General features: G+C 51.3%; 10 protein-coding genes across 10 annotated transcripts; 6 read left to right on the forward strand and 4 right to left on the reverse strand.

The window, feature by feature from the left end:
- Positions 1-169: 169 nt before the first annotated feature.
- On the forward strand, positions 170-1,968 carry BKA58DRAFT_421659 (transferase). The gene has a single exon (XM_046172794.1). The coding sequence runs from the start codon at positions 420-422 to the stop codon at positions 1,884-1,886; it is 1,467 nt and encodes a 488-aa protein (XP_046024253.1). The 5' UTR covers positions 170-419; the 3' UTR covers positions 1,887-1,968.
- A 913-nt stretch (positions 1,969-2,881) lies between these two features.
- BKA58DRAFT_430073 (uncharacterized protein) lies at positions 2,882-4,353 on the reverse strand (the record flags this gene model as incomplete). Its single annotated transcript, XM_046173054.1, has 3 exons — positions 2,882-3,773; positions 3,839-4,181; positions 4,266-4,353. The coding sequence occupies 3 exons, from the start codon at positions 4,351-4,353 to the stop codon at positions 2,882-2,884; spliced, it is 1,323 nt and encodes a 440-aa protein (XP_046024254.1).
- Positions 4,354-4,665: 312 nt separating this feature from the next.
- Positions 4,666-6,814, forward strand: BKA58DRAFT_430074 (pisatin demethylase). The gene is made up of 5 exons (XM_046173055.1): positions 4,666-4,980; positions 5,042-5,281; positions 5,343-5,586; positions 5,648-5,902; positions 5,955-6,814. Exons 1-5 carry the CDS (start codon positions 4,918-4,920, stop codon positions 6,722-6,724), a joined length of 1,572 nt encoding a protein of 523 aa, XP_046024255.1. The 5' UTR covers positions 4,666-4,917; the 3' UTR covers positions 6,725-6,814.
- A 141-nt stretch (positions 6,815-6,955) lies between these two features.
- Positions 6,956-8,778, reverse strand: BKA58DRAFT_421662 (aldehyde dehydrogenase; the record flags this gene model as incomplete). Its single annotated transcript, XM_046172795.1, has 3 exons — positions 6,956-8,176; positions 8,233-8,679; positions 8,740-8,778. The coding sequence occupies 3 exons, from the start codon at positions 8,776-8,778 to the stop codon at positions 7,205-7,207; spliced, it is 1,458 nt and encodes a 485-aa protein (XP_046024256.1). The 3' UTR covers positions 6,956-7,204.
- A 567-nt stretch (positions 8,779-9,345) lies between these two features.
- On the forward strand, positions 9,346-11,036 carry BKA58DRAFT_459098 (cytochrome P450; the record flags this gene model as incomplete). Its single annotated transcript, XM_046174706.1, has 3 exons — positions 9,346-9,504; positions 9,556-10,355; positions 10,412-11,036. The coding sequence occupies 3 exons, from the start codon at positions 9,346-9,348 to the stop codon at positions 11,034-11,036; spliced, it is 1,584 nt and encodes a 527-aa protein (XP_046024257.1).
- Positions 11,037-11,623: 587 nt separating this feature from the next.
- On the reverse strand, positions 11,624-13,818 carry BKA58DRAFT_470205 (pisatin demethylase). Its single transcript, XM_046175179.1, has 5 exons — positions 13,577-13,818; positions 12,717-13,513; positions 12,338-12,641; positions 11,946-12,269; positions 11,624-11,891 (listed from the first exon to the last, which is right to left on the reverse strand). The coding sequence occupies exons 1-5, from the start codon at positions 13,595-13,597 to the stop codon at positions 11,778-11,780; spliced, it is 1,560 nt and encodes a 519-aa protein (XP_046024258.1). The 5' UTR covers positions 13,598-13,818; the 3' UTR covers positions 11,624-11,777.
- A 348-nt stretch (positions 13,819-14,166) lies between these two features.
- On the reverse strand, positions 14,167-15,223 carry BKA58DRAFT_192838 (uncharacterized protein). Its single transcript, XM_046165651.1, has one exon. The coding sequence runs from the start codon at positions 15,168-15,170 to the stop codon at positions 14,271-14,273; it is 900 nt and encodes a 299-aa protein (XP_046024259.1). The 5' UTR covers positions 15,171-15,223; the 3' UTR covers positions 14,167-14,270.
- A 1,967-nt stretch (positions 15,224-17,190) lies between these two features.
- Positions 17,191-18,553, forward strand: BKA58DRAFT_386736 (uncharacterized protein). Its single transcript, XM_046170497.1, has 2 exons — positions 17,191-17,528; positions 17,584-18,553. The coding sequence occupies exons 1-2, from the start codon at positions 17,454-17,456 to the stop codon at positions 18,142-18,144; spliced, it is 636 nt and encodes a 211-aa protein (XP_046024260.1). The 5' UTR covers positions 17,191-17,453; the 3' UTR covers positions 18,145-18,553.
- On the forward strand, positions 18,498-19,264 carry BKA58DRAFT_459103 (uncharacterized protein; the record flags this gene model as incomplete). Its single annotated transcript, XM_046174707.1, has 3 exons — positions 18,498-18,656; positions 18,721-18,992; positions 19,048-19,264. The coding sequence occupies 3 exons, from the start codon at positions 18,498-18,500 to the stop codon at positions 19,148-19,150; spliced, it is 534 nt and encodes a 177-aa protein (XP_046024261.1). The 3' UTR covers positions 19,151-19,264.
- Positions 19,181-20,323, forward strand: BKA58DRAFT_386738 (uncharacterized protein). Its single transcript, XM_046170498.1, has one exon. The coding sequence runs from the start codon at positions 19,379-19,381 to the stop codon at positions 20,231-20,233; it is 855 nt and encodes a 284-aa protein (XP_046024262.1). The 5' UTR covers positions 19,181-19,378; the 3' UTR covers positions 20,234-20,323.
- The last annotated feature ends 3 nt before the right edge of the window (positions 20,324-20,326 follow it).

Genomic DNA, 20,326 nt, shown 5'->3' on the forward strand with positions numbered 1-20,326 from the left:
GTTGCGCGTCCTTATATGACGACATCGGAATGTTGTTGTTGATCTGAAATAGACCACTGTCTCCCATGATCAAGTGGTCGTTCGGGGTAGTTGCAAGCCCCCGCAACGCCCTTCCCGCGGCGCATGATCTAGAAGTTGGATCTAATGCAGCACGGCAATTAGGTTCAACTGGTCAACTAGCCCGATAGTGTTTGCCATCGCATGGGACATTCGGGATAAATCCATGGAGCCGGTATAGAGTAAGCCGAACGTCATCGGGACATACGGGGAATTGGCGACTTGTCTCTCAGCGCAAGGGCCAACACCCACCACTTTGGTAATTCTAGTATCTCTTAATCATTGCTGGGGTTCTGTGTTCTTGTCTCATCTTACCTTATTGGCGGAGTGTAATCGTCATATCAGATTTCCCCAACACAATTATGAAAGTCGACATTGCCAAAGTACACGAGATCTGGCCCCAGTGCTACGAGAAGCTATCACCACAATCTGCGAATTTACCCATCTTGGACGCGTGGTATGCCTACCGTCGCACAGTTCCAACGATATATCTCTTCAAGAAACCGAAACAGCCTCCACAAGACCTCGTAGCGCGCCTTACTGCAAGTCTTTCTAAGACACTCGATATCTACCCACGCTTTGTTGGAACGTTGGAAACCGGTAAACCCTCGGGCGCACAGGAGTGCGAACAGAAGTACCAGCGAACCACTGTCAAATGGGGTTGTTCCAGCGATAAGGCAGTAGAGTTCATTGAAGCGAGCACGAAATCGCGCATTCGCAGCCTCCTTCCACCTGCCGCTCCGAACGAATTGACATTCTTATGGGACTATACCCCCTCCTCTGTCCGCGCCCTGTTTCCGACGCCTTCCTCTCAGCCTCCTGGCATTCAGATCCAATTCACGGCGTTCGCATGCGGCGGATTCAGTCTCGGCATCGACTTTGAACATGGCTTGGCTGATGGTTATACGGCGGCAAAGTTTCTAGAAAGCTGGTCTTCGACTTACGGACAGATGTTTCATGGCGAGAACGACGGGACCCAGAACCCGCCGTCATGGCAGCCACAGATATTCAGTGAGCAACTTGCTGAGATCGACCTAGATGAACATGGCCCTGCGCTCCTTGAGAAAGCTCGCGAACTTCCCACACGAGGCCCGTATCGCCGTACACTGAATCCAAATGGCTCAGACGCCGCGCAGAACCCGGAACCGGAGACCATATACAACTACCTCTTGCACATACCAGCCACGGAAGTCGAGCACAAGATCAAAGAACTACAGTCAAAAGGTTCAATGCGTCTAACCGATCAGGCGGTACTGATTGGCTTCTTCTGGGCGTGTCTCAACCGAGCTCGCGGTCATGTCCAGCGGCCGCCAGTCGATCTACATCTTTCGAGCAGCTTCCGCTGGCTCCTAGGAGTACGTGACGGACTGCTGGGGTCCCCATACGTCAACGTTATGATCTCTCCTGATGCCGAGAGCAAGCCCGCCAACGCCACAGATCCCATCAACCTGGCCATGAAAGTCACGGAGACCCTTGGCCAGTATGATGACAACGCAATGCATGCAATCACCTACGATGCGACATTCAGAGATAGTCCTTCGCGCACCTTTGCGTTCAAAGGAGGGGATGAACATCTTATTTTCAGCTCAGTTGCTCACTTGGGATACGACAAGTTCCACTTGGGACCGATCAGCCCGTCATTTTATATCCCGTCGTCTTCCATACCTAACCTCTTCGTCCTGACAGAGGCTGTACCCAGTGGTGAGGCGGTTGGTAATACCTGGTATAAGAATGGGCTTCACTTGTTCTTGAACATCGGTGAGGAGATCTTTGAAGCTTTTGCGTCTGATCCGGCATTGGGGGGTTGCGAAGTGTATCAGGATGTTTGAGAAGAGGAATGGGGTAGGGCCGGTTCGCCTTATTGTTCGTGGTTCTTTTACTTGCTGCTTGATCTAGGGCAACAAAATTAGCCAGTAGTAAATCGAATGTTTGCTATGAACCGAGCCTTCTTGATGTGTGCACTGTGGGGAGTTTGTGAGAACAAAATTCGGTGAGGCTGATGAAGGTTGTGTTCCGATGCGTGGATAGAGACGCGTCCAGTGCCATAGGAGTTCTCTCCAGTAGCCATCACGGGATGGTGTAGCAGCGAGATAAAGCTACCTGTCGACATCGATGGTTTAAAAGATGCCTTGGCCCACCTTGCTTTCGGCAAGGAGCGCCGCCCCACTGAGGCCTGCCGCAAGACACTCGACTGCTTGGAACAGCCCCCACAATACACATAGTGTTTGCACTTGTACGCCTGCACATCTACTGTCGCATACATCACACGTTACTTTGCCATAAATTTTGCACGCTCAACTGGCATGCACACCACTTTGCATCTGGATGACACCCCAGACAGCAATCAGGCGCACCACCCCAAAGCTATTACAATTGACCCGTATACCAACGTACAATTCCGATGACTCGAACGAACCAAGACCACGCCCTACTTCGAGCCACAGGCGTATTATCCTCTTCACTTCAGCATTACGGAGATGCTGTCACCAGGAACAGTAGTGCCTAGGTGCCCAATACCTTCCAGCCTGGGCAGGAAGAGCGAGGATTTCGACTCTGCTTAGTGAAGAACTATTCAGCGAAACATCTCGTACGAGCGAAAATTTCATTCTCTAATATCTATACAAATAGAACCGGCCTGGTATCAAGACGTGGCGATATCGCTTATCCCCACCATTTTCACTCCCATTATCTGGATCTGCGACATCTCTCGGACAAATAGCAGATAAGAACATGCGCCTTCTTCAAATGTACAATCTGACAAGAGACGGCACCGCACTTTCCAACTCAAATACACTATCTCTTCGTCAAAAGCTCAGAGCAATACTCACGGTGCCATTGAGGACCTTGATCGCATCTCACTGACACGGACAGTCTCAGCAGCCTCTGGGAAGGCTGTGACCATGCGCTGTAGCACGGTTTCCGTGTAATCGCCCCAATTCTGCTGACACTCGTTGCACAGAACAACTCCGCCAAAGGTATGGGCCTGTGGGGCACCATATGTCTCACGGTAGCAGCACTTGGAGCACAAGCCTTGCTCGGCTTTGTCTAGCATTGGCGCAAGGCCATTGAACAACAAAACCTTCTCATTCGCGAGAACGTGGCGGTACTGCTCGAGGCTCATCTTCTCTTGCTCCTTGGCCTTCTTCTGCTCGTCAAGCCTGTTCCAGAGCTTGACGTTACTCCGTGTCTGCTGGATGACGCGCTGGTCCTCGGGTCGGCCTAGAGTAAGACCCTCCTCCACAAAGCGGTATCGTCGCATAATCATGTGGATAGGGCCACCGAAGTAGCGGAGGAAGTTGATGACACACTTCAGCTCGGGCTGTCTTGCCCACGCTACGTCCAAAGCCCAGAGCGCCTCGCGGCACTTGTGGTACGCCAAGACGCGCTTCTCCTCCGGGACATATGCGAAGGTGCTGTTGATCTCTCCTTCGGAACGATGCTTCCAGTAGGATATACCGTCGTACATGGTGTTACCGATCTCGGCCATGATGTCGAATTGCTCCTCAGTGAACCAGATGTTGTCGAGATCGTTGCAGACTAGCGCTACACCAATCGTGAAGCGGGCGAGTGCGTCGGTATCGCGCATGCGGAAGAATTGCCAAGGACCTTTGGATAGAGCGACACTGTAACGGCGGAACAGCATAGTGTTTGTCTGGTGGCGGGACTTTTGCGATGACATCAAGAGGAAGCAGCGGTATTCGCGGCACATCTCCTCACTAGAACGGTAACATGTTAGCGGAAAACCTTGGAAAGATGAGAATTCCTGATGGTGGGAACATACCCTCCTGCTGTTCCTCCGCACAATGTGTTCAATACTCCGGTCAGACTGTAACCCACGACGTTGTCGTCATTGGCAACATCCATGAGATCACCCTTGAATTCCGCGATGATGCCCATCACGATGATGCGCATGAAGGCAACATATCGGGACCAGTTGGTGTATTCAGGAATAACACAGCGAGTATATTCCCAAGCCGTTGCAAATACCTCCTCTTTGACCCGGAACGGAAGGTCGATATCCTTCAAGTCATCCGCAATGTCGGGTGGGTAATACCAGCGCTCATTAACAACATGGGTTTTGTTATGAGTCGCTTGATCGGAATTTGTCTTGGGCTTCTGATCATCTATGGGAAGAAAGTCTTGTTTTGCTTGAGAGCGAAATCGCTATCTTCGAATTAGGATTGCACTTGATGTTTACTAATGCTGACTTGAACGTACCTGCAACATCAAAACCCCGGTCCAAACGATTCCAAAGCCAATGACATTTGCCAGAACTTTGGTCGGGAAGGCAGACATGGTGATGTTGAATGAGGAGCTTAATGTATGAGTTGAGTACGTCGAGATGTTGTAGTGGTGTAAGAATATAGTCACTTTGTGGCGCACTGCCTTTATATCAGAGTATACCTGGCCGATTCTGGTGTCTTCATAGCACATGCCATTCTCGACGTACACAACTCAATCGCGTAGTCATCGTTTCATCAATTGCCCTTCTGCGACTCATGCGTGGGGACAGAGCTGATGGTGAATGACCCGAAACCCAAACCCAGCCCCGAATAAGGGCCGCGGGGTATTACGACAACCTTTGACGTTATGGCGTAGTATGAACCGTTGCATCCGCTTATTCCGGCAGCATTCAGTTCGGTTCATTGTGGTCTACTAAGCTGACGGTGTTTTGCTATCGATAGCACAGTTGGTATATGTGCCGTTGACGCTCCTGAGTGTTCTCTGACGCACGCCGATCCACTTCAAAAACCCCAGAGAGAATACTAACAAGGAGTTCCCAGATTCGTTCACTTAGATTCATATCGCTTTTCTTTTTCCCTCCCGCAAGTTCTCCACCATAGCAGCCTACTTGTGGTGATGGCAATGCTGGAATTCGCCCTCTCCCACCACCCTTTTGCGGGGTGGACCATTCTGTTGGTGGTGAGCTAGACATGCACCGACATACAAGACAAACAAAACAAACACTGACTCGTGCCTCAAGATCTTCGTCTCTATAACAGGACCAGCCGTTTATCGCCAATGGACGCATCCCTTGAGGAAGTATCCAGGGCCGTGGCTGAATAGCATATCGAATATCCCCAGCGCAATTGCAGTTTTCCGTGGTGTTCAACACTTGTACAATTACAAGTTGCATGAGAAATACGGACCAATCGTTCGCACCTCCCCCAATGAGTTGAGCTTTGCGGAGCCATATGGAGCCGAGCAGATCTACGGTTTTCGCGTAAGTGCAATCAGCAGCGCCTACATATGTAGTACAGTCTGAGCTAACGGATTAGTTTTAGCATGGCAAAGCGTTGGAGAAGTCACCCATTTTCATTGGCATTGCAACACCCGTCGATGGCTGTATCGGGATCGGTCTCTCAAAGGGGGCCGAGCACCAGAGGCACCGACGCGGAATGGCAGTTGGCTTTACGAAGCCTGCACTTGTATCACAGCAGGAGATACTCGAGACTCAGATCTCCAAATTGGTGCACGTAATCAAGACACGAGGAAAGAACGGTAACGCCTTGAATATGGCCGATTGGTGTAAGTTCCTCTCCCATCCATCTCGTCATTGGGAGTAGTGACATGTTCTAACGAGGTATAGTATCCTTTACGACATTCGATATCATCGGCGATATATGCTTCGGCGAGTCTTTCCACTGCTTGGATAGTGGTGTTGCAACTGAATGGGCAGAAGCAACGACGAAGGTTCTCGTTACCTCGAATTTGGACATGGCCGTCCGGAGAGTGGCGGGAGTGGGTACACTGCTCAACCGTATCGCGCTCAAACTTATGCCAAAGGAAGCAATGAAGTGGAGGATGATTTCTTTCGTGAACGCGAAAAAAAGGACTCTCGAGCGTAGGTCGTCGTTATCTATCTACAGAGACAAAGTCAGCTGACATTGAACCAGGTCTTGCCGACGAAACGTCTGATCATAAAGACATAGTTTACCACTATCAACGCAACAAGGACGCCCGAAAGGCCCTGTCGTCAACCGAGCTTTACCTCGATATGATGGCCCTCATCGTTGCCGGCTCCGAAACCACTTCCTCGCTTCTCGTCAGTTTCGTGTGGGTTCTAAGCACTCATCGCGATATTCATCAGCGACTCGCTACCCTGATCCGCACCACCTTCGCCGACCCGGATGACATCACACTACAAAAGTTGGAAGACTTGGTGTATTTCGACGCGTGCATCAAAGAAGCGTTGCGTGTCTTCCCACCGGTTAGCTCAAGTCTTCCACGCGAAACCCCGGCGCAGGGCGCGCAGATCGGTCCATTTGTAGTGCCTGGAGGTACGGCAGTCTCCACGTCGCCATGGGCGTCAGTACGCTCAGAGCGTAACTTCCATCTGCCCAATGAGTTTCACCCCGAGCGATGGCTGCGCAATAACCCCGATGAGGGCTGGGACCCAGCTTTTGAGGACGACAAGCTGTCTGCGTCAGCGCCGTTTGGGGCTGGGCCAAGGCTTTGCATAGGCCAGAATTTGGCCTACTTCGAAATCCGATTGACCATCGCGCATCTACTTTGGTCTTTCGACTTTGAATTGGAGACCGAGGGAGTGGAGGGTGAGAAGAATCGCCTGTGGAGCCTGGATCCTCATTTCGGGCTTCTGAGATCGTTCCAGACTTTGAATCGACCCGATTTGTACATTCGGTTTCAGGAACGAGCGGGCATCTAGAGAAACTCTAGACTGATGAGGGAGCCAGAAGTTGTATATCAAAAAGTCTAACCAATGTGTTGTAATATATTCATCGCGATAAATCTTGACATGTGAAGGTTGAAGTTTGTAGTGTTGCTCCATACGTCCATCAGATAGCAGAGCTTTGACCACTTCTGAAACCGAAGCTCCGAGACTTGGCACGCTGCACATCTTGATGCGAACATTCGTGTAGGTACTACGCCGTCAATGCTTTTCCGTGCACTTCAAACGTCGATGTTTTTACCCTCTCAGTATTCTCAGTTCGGCTCAGCACTTACAGCACCCTATCAACGACCATAGTGTGACCGTATCCTACGCCTTTCCATACGTATACAACTAGCTCAAGACAAGACCAGGCCTCGGTATGCGTTTTTACCTCACGCAAAAGTCAGGGGCAGCACACCCTACAAAAGTTTTCAAGGAAGTATTATTGGTAGAGCCATAACGCTGCGAACTAATCTATCTAGCCAAACTGGGGTCCTTCATACTGATCATGACGGTCTTGGACTGCAAGTACTCTTCTAGACCAGCCTGCCCGCCCTCACGCCCGTAGCCACTCTCCTTGCATCCGCCCCATGGCAGCTGGGTCAAGGGTAGGACGGGGCTGTTGACTCCTACCATACCGACCTGAAGGGCGCGGGTTACGCGCAGGGCACGCGGCATACTGGATGTGAAGACAGCGGCGGCGAGCCCGTAGGATGAATCGTTGGCAAGTGCAAGGCCTTCCTCCTCTGTAGAAAAGGTCTTCACAGCCAAGACAGGTCCGAAGATCTCCTCGCGATATGCGCGACTGTTGGTAGGAGGATCGATCAGAAGCGTTGGCGGCATGAACAGGGCGGTGGGGTGGTCAGGCACCTCGCCTGCGACTACCTTGACGCCCTTGTCGCGTGCAGCATTCACAAAGGCCTGCACTCGCTGACGGTGCTGCTCGTCTACCAAAGGGCCAAAGAAGGCTTCCGTCGGCGCGCCGTGGGCTGCAGCCAATTGCTTGAAAGCAATGCTGATGCCTGCAATGAAGGCATCGGCGATATCGCGGTGGACGAGCACTCGCGAGGCTGCGGAGCACACCTGCGCACCATTGAGGGCAAATGTCTGCGAGCAGTGCGTAATGGCGGTTTCGAGGTGGGCATCGTCAAAGACGAGTGCTGCCGACTTGCCTCCCAGCTCAAGTGTGACTGACTTCAGGTTGCTCTTTGTGGCTGCATCCTGCACTGCGCGACCGCCGCTGACAGACCCCGTATAGGAGATTTTGCGAATGCCCATGTGCGAGGCGAGGAGAGCGCCCGTCGCTGGCCCACCGGACACCAAGTTTACCACACCTGGGGGGAAGCCAGCCTCACGGAAAAGCTGTCCAAAGTACAACGCGCCCAACGGCGACTTCTCGGACGCCTTGAACACAAATGTGTTACCTGCTGCGATAGCGGGTGCAATCTGTCGCATTCCAGTCAGCAATCGCCTAGAAACATGGACATGGGCGGCATTCTCACCTTCCATGCCGAAAAGATGGGCGTCGCATTCCACGCTCCGATGCCTGCGCATACTCCAATCGCCTCCTGCAACACCATCTTGAAGAAGCCATCGCCGTCTTCGGTGTAGGTGGTGCCACCGATCTTATCTGTCATCCCTGCGTAGTACCGGAATGCAGCCACATGATTGCCCACGACTCTGGTCGCCAGCATCATGGGCGTTCCCATGCACTGCGACTCGAGCTGGGCTATCTGTTGCGTATGTTTCTCGACCAGATCGGCGTACTTGAGCATAAGCGCACTACGCTGTACGCCTGTCATTGCTTGCCATGTTGGGAACGCCGCCTGTGCTGCCGCCACAGCCAAGTCGACATCCTCTTCTAGCGCTACTTCGATATTGTCTGAAACAAGACTTCCATCGTACGGGTTATGCACCGTGAGCCTCTCGCTAGTATGCGAAGCGACGTACTGCAATCAGTCTCATTAGTCTCCATCACGCGACATATCTTATACTGTCTCTGTCCTCACCTCGTTGTTGATGAATAGCTTTTCTTGGATCTCCATCATGATTCAGCTGATTGTAATTGTTGAGTAAAATTTATAAAGGTGACGACAATTGAGCTATCGGTGAAAAACACAAGATAAATGACTTTGTCAAGGATATGGGGGGGTTCTTCAACTTGTTTCTCTTCTTCGCTTGCCTACACCGCGACTTCGTTATCATATTGCGCAGCAGCAGGCTAGCACGGAACTGGTACAGGTAAGCTGGCACAAGATCGTCGCATTACGGTCATACTGCAATCATGCCTTTGTCGGGTGGTTTTCCTCGACACGTCGGGTTTTTAGTTTCCATACCGGTAGTTCGGGGCGATTGCCTACCACCCGCATCTGACCCGACCAGCCTCGCCAACGTCAGCCGTTCGCCAACGATCGCGCCTTATCCGTCTCGCGAAGCCTCAGAACCTGAAACTCTTTTCTGAGCCGGCGCCGGAACGGAAACATTGTTGTTGGACACAATGAGCTTAGAACTCGTCTTAGTAAACAGACGTCATTCGCAATCAGAATCGCAGGCACGATCTGTGTACATATCCTACATTTCGCGTAAAGGTTTCTACAGCATTACATACCTTTGCCATGTATACAGAATTGATCTCCTCTCGATTTGCGTCGATTCCATTGTCCTTACCAGCGCTCTGTACGACGCTGGCTGTGGGTTATGTGATCTACCTAGTGTACAAGGTCGAAGTCCACCCCCGTCTTTTCAATCCGTTTCGACATCTTCCTACAGCGAAAGTAAGAATTTGTCACATAATGCTTGATGCATAACTGACAACGCCGCTACAGCGTGGACTACCATTCCTAGGTCATGGACTCCTTCAATTTACCAACCCCCGTGGACAAGCCTATCTGGACATGGCCAATTCGATACCCAACCAGGGTTTAATCCACTTCCGTGGATTTATGAACGTCAATCATATCCTGGTAGTCAGCAACGAGGCCCTCTCTGAGGTGCTGGTTCGTCGCGCATACTCATTCACCAAGCCAGCGGTATCTCGACGACTGATGAGCCGAATCCTGGGGCCGTCCCTCCTCATCTTAGAAGGCGACGAGCACAAATATCTTCGTAAACGCATTCAACCGGCATTTAATCATCGAACGGTTCAAGATCTTGGCCCCGTTTTCTGGTCAAAGGCCATTGATATGGTAGAAACAATGGAACGATCTACTGCCTCAGCTGACGCAAAGCACACCGTAGTGGATGTTCTGCCCTGGGGTAATAAAGGTACTCTTGATGCTATCGGTCTGGCTGCATTGGGTAAAGACTTCGACACACTACGGCAACCGAATGAGCTCACAGAGTTGTATGAGCTGTTGACTGGCAGCAAGGAAAGCGTTCGTCACTTGTTTATAGCCAATGCTTTCTTGCCGACTTGGATGCTACAACTCCTCCCACGGAAATTTAATCGAGACCTTGATGACGCTCGCAATAAGTTGCGACAGCTTTGCTTTGCCTTTGTCGAAGAGAGGAAGAAAGAAGTCGCGGAAGGCACCGGCCAAAAAGCCCTCTTACTGCAGCTCATACAAAGCGGAACGCTAACGAACGAGGAACTTGTTGGCCAGCTTCTAACGATTATCGGCGCAGGGTATGTCGTCAGCGTTTACCGATGGACAATAGGAATTGCTGATAACAGTCACACAGATACGAGCCTACCTCAGCAACTTTTACCTGGGGTCTGTGGCTACTTGCCACCAATCCCAAATGGCAAGATCGGCTCCGTGCCGAAATTCGCGAACACATTCCCTACCGCTTTTTCGACAACGACGCAGAAAGGTTCAGCGACTCTGCAACCCTCGATACCCTTCCCGTCCTCAACGCCGTCGTCAACGAGACGCTACGTCTCATGCCCACCTCACCCATCACCTCACGCGTCGCCGTAGAAGACACCATCATCGCCGGTACCCGCATCCCAGCCGGAACACGTCTGTGGATCGTTCCTGCGGCTATGAATCGCTTTGCGTCTTTCTACGGAGAGACTGCCGATACTTTTGAACCGGCTCGCTGGATTGATGAAGACAGCGGCCGAGCGAACAACCATGGCAATGCACACACCAATTACGCTTTCATGACCTTCTTGCATGGACCGCGTAAGTGCATTGGAGCGGGCTATGCGAAGGTCGAGTTGCGGGCTTTCATCTCCGCCTTTGTGGGTAGCTTCGAGTTTGAGATGGCAGATAAGACCTATGTGCCACAACCTGCTGGTATTACAGCTATCAAGCCCAAGGATGGTTTGCCGTTGAAGTTGAAACGCACTCAAGCATGGTAGTGAGGGGTAGTCATGTTGTACCATACTCAAGAGAGGATGATGAGGAAGGGATTAGATAGTCGAATAAATGCAGTGATCAACAACCTTGGACTCTATACTATTGTGACGTGCTTTTAATGTGTCTACAACGCCGCCCAGTCGCCGTTCGATCGTCAAAGTGCGTTCGAATCGCTACGCACAACCGTATAACCGCGCAAATATCTCACGCAACAGTTCTCTGCTAACGATGTATTACTTGCAGTCTTCGCAACAGCATTCGTCACTGATTCGTAGGTCCATGCGACGTGCGTCGGGTACATACTTGAGTGCTTCGATCATAAGGGTAAACAATGATGCATGCACGCCACCGACATTTTCTTCACATGAGTTAAAGATGCAGCGCATCTAAAGATAGGCAAGGAGAGAAAATGCGTAATGAACATCTTCATCCATGACAGAGGACACAAGGAAAACGTCAGTCATATCTGCATCGCTGGAGATAGTGAAGGTGTTATCAAGAAAGGATGTTAGATAGCATAAAGATTTCGCATGCGTCGACATAGTACAGCAGCAGAATATCGCGCAATTGTAGATTCTTAGTGTTGCCCCATAGCCATAGTCTTGTAAAGGCAAACTCCATAGAGATGTGGCTCGCCAGCTGAACTGCCTCATGGGGTGATGGCCCCGCCAGATCCTCCAATCAGCCCTCCGAGCCGCCTGCCCCCAAGCCTGCCCAGGTGGTCAAAACAACCTCCAAAGCTCTCACTTCTTCTCCGACACCTTCACCATCAGCCCCTTATCAAGGAATACGCCATAGCTGATCGTATCGCACGGCTCAAATGGACGCACAAGCTGCAAGTCGAACACGCGAAGCATCTGCCGGGATTAGCGACGGTCACACCAAAACCATTGTGCAAGTTGCGAACGTACCTCAAAGACCACTTTGACCATGTCCATCATAGCGATGTTCTTGCCTGCGCATACCCAGCCTCCGTAGCCAAACGACATCTCCACGTCCTGCTCCATCTGCTTGCGTCTCTCGCCGCCTACCTCCATGAAGCGTTCTGGTCGGAACACGGCTGCGTCGGCGCCGAACAGATCTGTTGACTGCAGCAGGGCTGACATGTTCATGCATACATCGGTGCCTGGGGGAAGCATCTTTCCGTGGAAGATTGGATATTCGCCTGCGGGTACTCGTTTCGGGAAGAGGCCGAGGATGGCCGGACGCATGCGTAGGCCTTCGTAGATGACCGCCTGGAAGAAAGATATATACGTCAGTGGGGGAGATCAAAACGTTTGGGCGCGATTCCGATGAGGCATACCTGCAGATACGGCAATTTCTTTCCCTGCTCCAAGGTAATAGGGTAGGACACCTTCTCCGTCCGCACCGCGTCCTGGATCTCAGCAGCGAGTCGGTTGTACACGGCGGGCGAGCTTATGGTGTGTATGAGAATGGAGCGCATGGCGTTGGCGGTGCTCTCACTTCCAGCGAGCAGGAGGAAAAGGCCCTCGGATTGGCATTCTTCTTCTGTGAAGCCGCGAGCCATCAAACTCGCCAGAAAGTCCTTGTGACTTTTACCACCATCGGATGCAGTAAAGCGACGGCTGACCTGATCAGCTGCGAAACTAATCGGAAGTCAGCGAGAGATCCCAGAAGAAGAAAAAACATGTAAACAGAATGGCCGTTAGGCAGGTACCTACCCCATGAGCGCCCCAAACCCTTTTTTATCACTGCTCTTTGGACCGACCAATTTGAGCACGAAAGGCGAGAACGCAATCTTGCGGATCCAACGTATGTCAGCCACCGTCGACATCCTCGGCCAAAGCTCGTCTACTGTGCCCAAGAATTCGTAGTGGTCTTTTTCGTCCTCGAGGTAGCCAACCGCTTTACCGAAACCCATACGTGTGATGACATCCATGGTGAAATATTTCGTGATGGCCACCAGATCCAGCAGAGGCTGGCCCTTTCCTGGCGAAGATACCACATAGCGGTTTCGGACAACGTCGATAAGCGTCTTAACCTGGTCGTCGATCAACCCTTCAAGACCTTGGGTTTCGCGCCCGTTATATGCGGCCATGGATCTTGTTTTCGCCTTCTTATGCTCTGCCGGATCGGTAGTCGTGAACAAGTTACCATGATATGGGTTGAACCGGCCAGCTTCGTACCAATCGCTGCGAGGGTAATGGTTGCGTGCCGCAGAGATGGTGCGCAGGATGTTGGGGTCATCGGTGACGACTTCGTTGGGCCCGACGCGTACGAGCGGACCGTGTTTGGTGTGTAGGTCGCGGAGTACCCAGTATTGGCGGCCGCTGTATGTGGTACGTCCGATCCAGAAGTAGGAGAATGGCGCGGTGATGTGCGCGCTAGGAATGTGTCGAAGACGCCACCATGCTCGGATGAAGCCCTGCACTATCCAGAAGGTGACAAATGTCAGGGCGATGGCGCATATTGACTGTTTGTCGGAAGGAACATGTGATAGCTCATAGCTCAGCTGCATCTGTAAGATCTGATTAGCTTTCTTCTTCTTCTTTTTGGCAGCAATGAAAGTAGTTCGACATACCTTGAGTGGTTGCGCTGGCATGGCTTGTAAGCTTTAGGATTGCTTCCCTCTGGATATCTCTGCAAGCTATTCTTTTTCTTTAGCGAAAGATACAAAAGATGGTAGGTTACGCAATTCGATGAGGCATAGCTTACTTCGGGTCAAAGCCACGTGCGTGTAAAGTTTACTCAATTGACATGAGAACGAGCGTGGCAATTACCCCGGAGCTTACCCTCAAGTAAGAGGGTTCGGTATATAGTGAGATCTATAGGTATCAGTCAACATGCCGGCATTCTGTGCGTATGCAAATTATCTTGGTGACCAATGAGAGCCCTATTTCTCATACGAAGCCAAGCGTCTCTGGTTATATCGTTCGAATGCGAGTAGTTAATGAGCCGGCAGCCACTCGTGAAGCGACAAATCTCACCTACATCAGTATACCGTCTACGGTATTTACGCCCAAGCTGACATGTCAGCTGGACATCGCATCTATATCACCGAAGCAATAATGTCAGGTATATGTACCGAATACCACGTGCTCGGTGGCCAATCAGAATTGTTAATACAAATAGAATAGAAGCTTTGATGCTTTGGTATTTGGAAATTTCTGCTCTAAATATCATGAGGTGCTACCAGCGCTACCATTTAACTCCTGTTATCCACTTTCTCATAGACATCGTGCTGGCATCCTCCGCTACGCGAGCTTTTCTCTTTTCTAAAAGGCACCTCTCATCTCCAACATTCCGAACATCTGCTGCGCTGCCGCTCCAATCTCAGCTGCTGTCGACCGTACCCCCTGCAAAAGCGTACTATTCGTCACCATGTTGAACAGTGTCAATTCTCGTGCTGTTCGGACAAGTCGTCTAAGGCGCAGCTTCACTAGAGCCTCAAAACACGACTGAGACATATCTTTACTCAGCGTCAAGCCGCCGATGGTCAGGTATGTCGTTTGGCCGTTGGAAGCGCTGACTGCCGTTGCCTCGCGCATATAGGTTTCTAGATGCTCAATCACCCAGCTCATGGCAGTGCAAAACATCATGCTCATGTATGGTGAGCTGAAAGAGCATTTCGCACATGCGGTGATTGTGTCTTTGGTCTGGGTGAGCTGTTCCTCCACAGCGAAGATAACGTCTAGTGGTGTTGCTGTCGCGCGCCGTAGACTGACCGAATAAATGAGCTGGCTGATCTGAGCGGAACATTTGCAATCCACATCCTTGGAAAGGTCGAAGATGAGATTTGAAGCAGCTGGAGAGGAAGAAGTGGAGTCTTTGGTAAAGTCTGCTGGCGGTAGAAGAGAAGTCCGGTCGTCCTGAAACAGGTTTTGTTGGCTTGCGTGGCTTAGAGGCGGTGATGGCTCCTGTCCTGGTCCCCCGGTACTGTGACCAACGTCGAACTCCATACCACTGAGCATAGCCTGGCCTGATGAAATATCCCACATCTGAGGCACGGAACTCGAGTGATGACTGTTCGATGCATCGATATCGATTCCGTTCTCGCCCCACTCCCATAGCGAAAGGCTGTCGATAGGCTCAAAGCCAACTCCGTCGCCACTATTTGATAGTTCCATCGGTATGTTGGTGAACGACTCCATCAAGTCCATTTCCGGAGACCTCATGAGCACACGCCGGTCCCCTCCATCGCTTGACTCTCTCTGTTGTGGGGTGTTCCGTGTCGAATCGTGACGCTTCTTTGTCGAGAATAACGAATCCATAGAAGATGAAGAGGGTGTCAGCGGTGCTGTTCCCCGCCTTTTCCGAATTCCATTGGCACCGACATCATGACCATACGACCCAGCGTCATCTGAGACTATAGATGTTTGACGCCGCCTGCCCGGGCGCCGTGCCACACTGTAGTTGCAGTCTTGTTGGCAGCCACGGTCTACGCAACGTTGACAGACTGGCTTTTCGCGACTGCATTTGAGCTTCGATAAAGTGCAGATATCGCAAGAATTACGCAGCCGGCGGGTTCCCGGACGCGTTGGATCCATTTTGGTGGCTTCGCGAAGAGACCAGAGATATGTCGATAGTATGAAAGTTGGAAGTTGACCTCGAATAGATGAATGTGAAAGACTTGGAATGAGAGTGTGCTGATATTGACAGGCGATGATTACGAGCTTATGTGATGCTATCTGATTTAGATGTAAATATTCACTTGCTTGATAAATTGGCAGGGGACTACTATTAACCGGTATGGTACATTGTGTACTCCCAGGGATCCATGGCCGACCAGAAGTATGAACAAACTTTGTACCATCGTAGGAGAATTGGCAACCCAGAAATTGAGTTTTCGCATTCGGTGCGCACCCTATGACTGTGAGCGCCTTACAACGGCGCATTGGCACTCTTCAAAACGTTTACAGCGGCATTCGTTACTGGCTGCCAGGCATCTTCTAGTAACGATCGCGATGCAATGTTGACGTTCGAAACCGTCTCCGCGATAGCACGATGTGCAAGTAAAAGTCACAGATCGTGTCTCGTGTCAGGTGTCTGCTACCTTATCTGGACGAGAAGGCCATTGAAGCGGGCCTGTCTTGAGGCCTGATGGGGTGTCCCCCTCTGCTGTGCAGATCATGGACCGCAGATGTAGACTGTGCTCGTTGAAGTGGCTGACACCTGAGCCTCGCTTCTGGGAGTTTCCGTCGATCGTGGCACGCCAACGTACAGCCAACTAAGGGGCAGCTGGGCTAGTGTACCTGTATTGCGCATCCTATTTTGTGATTGCGTATTCGACCGCAGTACTCGCATCCAGCGCTGAGACAATCGCTTCTGACTTGACAGAGAAGCACTCCGATGACGTCGAAGAACGCCAGCCATAAGCTGAGGCGCCACTCCGGAATGTTTGTATGAACGTTGATGTACGTTGACCAGGATACTCGTGACGGCCAAAGATCGGGACAAGGTGTTGCTGTGCTAGCGTCAGCGAACCGGTTCTCCATACAGCGGAGGGTGAGAATGTAGTCGGCCCGGTGCCTGCACGTCTCACACTTGCCAACAAGCAATCGCTAACTCTCTTCAAGCAGGGTCGTGCATTATGCGTCAGCCTTCTAACAGGTAATTTGATCTTGATATGTCGCAAGTTCAATCGCCGTGGATAGTAGTTGTGAAACGGTAGTCAGGGTGCAGCCTCGGGATCGAACTTACGAACGGATAAGGCTGGCACTCCCTTGTGATGACAACAACAGACTTCGTGCATCGCACATATCTTGGCCCTACCAGCACCACGGACGGGGGTCTGGTCACAGCTCCTTTGCCCATCTTAATTACGAGGTCGCGCATGGATCTTGTTAGTGCCTGCTCTTAATGGCGGGTCAATGCCGAAACACCGGCGTATTTTTAGGTACCCGTTGTCGCTGTGCCTGGAAGCGTTGGAAGTGTCGGGTCGCGATCGAGGCTGTAGTCAGAATGAACTTTGTGATAATGAAGGAATCTGCTGCAGCCTTTTGGGCTGTGCCCTGCGAAAGCGCTGGGAGTTTGCTGAGCCCCTTAAGGCCTCAATGTGGCGCGTCGAGTGCACGCGCCAAACTCCGTTTCTTCGGCTGTAGACCCGAGATCGGCGCTAAAGCTTAGTGTGCATGACGTCGTGGTTCAACTGCCTGGCCATGATCTGCCTGGGGATGCCTTGTCCCATCTCCCGCACCCACAACTACCGCGTCGTGATCATAGCCCGAAACATCAGCTACGACTCCCCACGTTGCTGGATGTTGGGCACCAACAGTCTTCTGATCGCTCCTACGTGAGGTAACTGGAGGCGAGAAGATTGCCTGTTTCATGAATTAGCCAACGTTTTCTGATACTGTGTTTACGCATGAGTCCAAAATAGATCATAGCTTGGAGGAAGGTAAAGACATTGGGAGTGGAGAGATGTGTACAATAGCATCACGTTTGGCTGATGTACCCGCATGGACCATTCCGCAAGTCACTCATCCTCTTCCCAAACAACGTTGTATATTTCGCAGTTGAAAATGGATATTAGGGTACGGCATTGAGTAACCAAGTGGATTGCTTCACATTTGCTGACTCCATACATAGGGCCCTTTTTCAAGCGACCAGACTAGGCAGTGCATGTGTTGGAGATCCCCGAAAAACACAGAATGCTTCCTCAAGAACCCAATCGGTATCGAACTACACGATCCCGCTGCAGAGTACAACACACTAGAGAAAGTGTTGGAACTTGACCAGAAGCTATCGAATCTGTATAGTGCGATGATGGAGTGCAGCACATGTTCTTCAGATCCAATGCGCGCTATGGCTCTTTTGGAAGAGCTGGACGTTCTCTGCACTCTTTATGTTGCAGGACAGGCAAGATTCGCGACATCCGACAGCCACATTAACGACGCCAGCAGTGGAAGCCGCGCAGCGCTGGACGACAGCAAGTTTCAACTTGGCCGATTTGTGTTGGACAGTGAGGAATCTAAGGTGGTGGGTCGCATTGTCGTGAAGCAGGGTCTGGATCATCTCCAAAAGAAGCTGTTGATAGTGCAAGCGGAGCAAAAGCGGGCCAACTCTGGCTCAATGCATGATGAGCTTGGGGTGAAAGTGCGGGCGATACTATCGAAAGTCTGGGAGGCTTCCGCGTATGGATGTCTGTAGCCGTCAACGAATCCTCATCATCATGCGTCATGCGCCTCATGAATCTAGATCTCTGTCAGGATTTTGTATCGATCTATCGATCCCAAGGCGAGCTAGACCACGTGGGCGCCGGCATGGAGCATGGAAAGAGACTGTTGAGCGTTGGGAACGTGGCAGACTACAACGGTGATTGACAGCACATCATTGGATCATACCGAATATGCGAAACGGCTTCTCGGGCCTTAGCATCGGGTCGATGCGGGACATTGTAAGAGCGGGCCTTCGTCTCAAGTGATCGGTGATGCAGGTACACTTAAGAGCCCCACTCCCATATGGCTCCAAGGATGCCTAGGTAGACCTACAAAGCAATCAACATGACGTCGACCGTTCCTCTTTACGAACTATGTGTACCCTCACTGCGAAAAGCGATGCAGAACCACTTGGTGGTTTTGAAGAAGGGGGAGCAGTGGTGCGATGACAACGGATATCCGCACTCTAAAGTTCTCAGTGCTAGGCTTGCTCCAGACATGCACGTATGTATCTTTTTTACTTCTTTCTTAGAAGATGAGAGTTATGACTAACAACGCTTTCTCATAGCCACTCGCCCTTCAAATCTTCTTCCAAGTTACTACCGCCACGAAAGCTCTTGAACGGCTTGGTGAGATGGAAGTACCCACGTTCGGTTTCGACGCGGCCTCTTTCCAAGATCTATACAAACAGATTGAGCAGGCCTTGGAATGTTTCGAGAAGGCGCAGCCTGAGGCGTTCGCTGGGAAAGAGGACATGCCTGTGACAATCGATGTGCCTAACATGTGGCACTTCGACCTGAACGGCTTAACTTATTTGCAAGAATTCGTTCTACCGAACTTGTAAGTTGTTTTGTGTCTCCTCGTTACATGGCTCTCTCGCTAACACGGCTGGTAGCTTCTTCCACAACGTGACAGCCTATGGGATCATTCGGAATGTCGGAGTACCAATAGGGAAGCTACATTATTTGTCAGGTGAGGATAAACTCATCGGAGCCTGATCATGTTGCATGAAGGCTGTATATAGGCGAAGAAAATATAAGCAGAATGCACACATATCCGAATGAAGACCAAGTCCTAGTCTGAGTCGAAGGTGCACTCTATTGTTGTTTGTTGTAGGTACCGATAATGGAAAGTAAGGCGCGCAGTTGCCTAGTTAGTACCATCTCGATGATCTCTCACCCCACACTCCTCAACCCCATATAACCACCAACACCCCAACACGCAAGATGTTCGACAAAATCCGCGGCAAATCTTCCTCCGGGCATTCCAAAGGCGACTCTACAGATTCCACCAAAGACACTTCATCTTTCGGACCCCCACCACCCGCCTACACAGCACCATCTGCATCGCAACCCCCACCCAATCATCCCGTACAAACACACTTCGCATCACTATCCCTCCACAAAGAAGACCGCCTCCGCTTTCTGCGCTTCCCCGAACCCATCATTTCCAAGTGTCGCGCAACAGTCCTATCAACTTGGCCGCTGGGTATCAGCAAAGAGCAACCCTACGCAAACAGCCATGAGTTCAAACTAAACGGCTACCCATGGCGCGGCTACGGCAAAGAAGGCGTTGAAGCGCGACGCCTGATGAACGGCGTACTAGCCACGCTGCATGCAGCAGGTTGGCTCTTGACGCTCAACACCGACATCAGCAAATCCGCAATGGACAAGGACACCCTTCTCTTCCGGTATCAGAACCCACTTCCTGCGCATCACGAATGGTGTGTTATAGCCTTCAGTCGCCAGGATCGCCTTCGTTTCATCGACGCACCAGCTTCGCTGTATGAAGCCTTCCCGGCTCGTGTGGGAGCGAATTGGATCTCGGAGTCTGGCTTAAAGGAGCAGGGGGTTTGGGAGTACAAACTCAGAGGCTATCCGTGGCAGGCTAGTGGGGAGGAGACGATGCAGGTGAGGGAGCTGTTGATTGTATTGGTGGAGTTGTTGGAGGAGGAGGGGTGGAGTGTGTATGCTAGTATTGATCAGAAGAGCAGTGGGGGGCAGGGGGTTAGTGAGACGGATACTTGGCATTGTTGTAGGGTAAAGGGATGGGAGAAGGGTATGCCGGTTTATATGAGGTGAGGTGAGGTGATCGCCATGCGCGAGTGAACACGTAGTGCGATGAAGACCTTCTGAACCGATGCACGAAATGCATACTCAGAAGCAGGTACATTT

This window comes from Alternaria rosae, assembly GCF_020736505.1.
Source record: "Alternaria rosae strain MPI-PUGE-AT-0040 chromosome Unknown BKA58scaffold_6, whole genome shotgun sequence".
Taxonomy (NCBI): Eukaryota; Fungi; Ascomycota; class Dothideomycetes; order Pleosporales; family Pleosporaceae; genus Alternaria; species Alternaria rosae.

Coding starts and splice junctions, on each gene's coding strand:
- BKA58DRAFT_192838 (XM_046165651.1), bottom strand. CDS start 15,170: ATGAGGTCTCCGGAAATGGACTTGATGGAGTCGTTCACCAACATACCG.
- BKA58DRAFT_386736 (XM_046170497.1), top strand. CDS start 17,454: ATGGACCATTCCGCAAGTCACTCATCCTCTTCCCAAACAACGTTGTAT. Junction 17,529..17,583: donor AGTTGAAAATGGATATTAGG/GTACGGCATTGA, acceptor CTCCATACATAG/GGCCCTTTTTCAAGCGACCA.
- BKA58DRAFT_470205 (XM_046175179.1), bottom strand. CDS start 13,597: ATGCCAGCGCAACCACTCAAG. Junction 12,270..12,337: donor AGAAATTGCCGTATCTGCAG/GTATGCCTCATC, acceptor TCTTTCTTCCAG/GCGGTCATCTACGAAGGCCT. Junction 11,892..11,945: donor TGGTCAAAGTGGTCTTTGAG/GTACGTTCGCAA, acceptor TAATCCCGGCAG/ATGCTTCGCGTGTTCGACTT.
- BKA58DRAFT_421659 (XM_046172794.1), top strand. CDS start 420: ATGAAAGTCGACATTGCCAAAGTACACGAGATCTGGCCCCAGTGCTAC.
- BKA58DRAFT_386738 (XM_046170498.1), top strand. CDS start 19,379: ATGTTCGACAAAATCCGCGGCAAATCTTCCTCCGGGCATTCCAAAGGC.
- BKA58DRAFT_430074 (XM_046173055.1), top strand. CDS start 4,918: ATGGCAATGCTGGAATTCGCCCTCTCCCACCACCCTTTTGCGGGGTGG. Junction 4,981..5,041: donor GGTGGACCATTCTGTTGGTG/GTGAGCTAGACA, acceptor TCGTGCCTCAAG/ATCTTCGTCTCTATAACAGG. Junction 5,282..5,342: donor AGCAGATCTACGGTTTTCGC/GTAAGTGCAATC, acceptor GATTAGTTTTAG/CATGGCAAAGCGTTGGAGAA.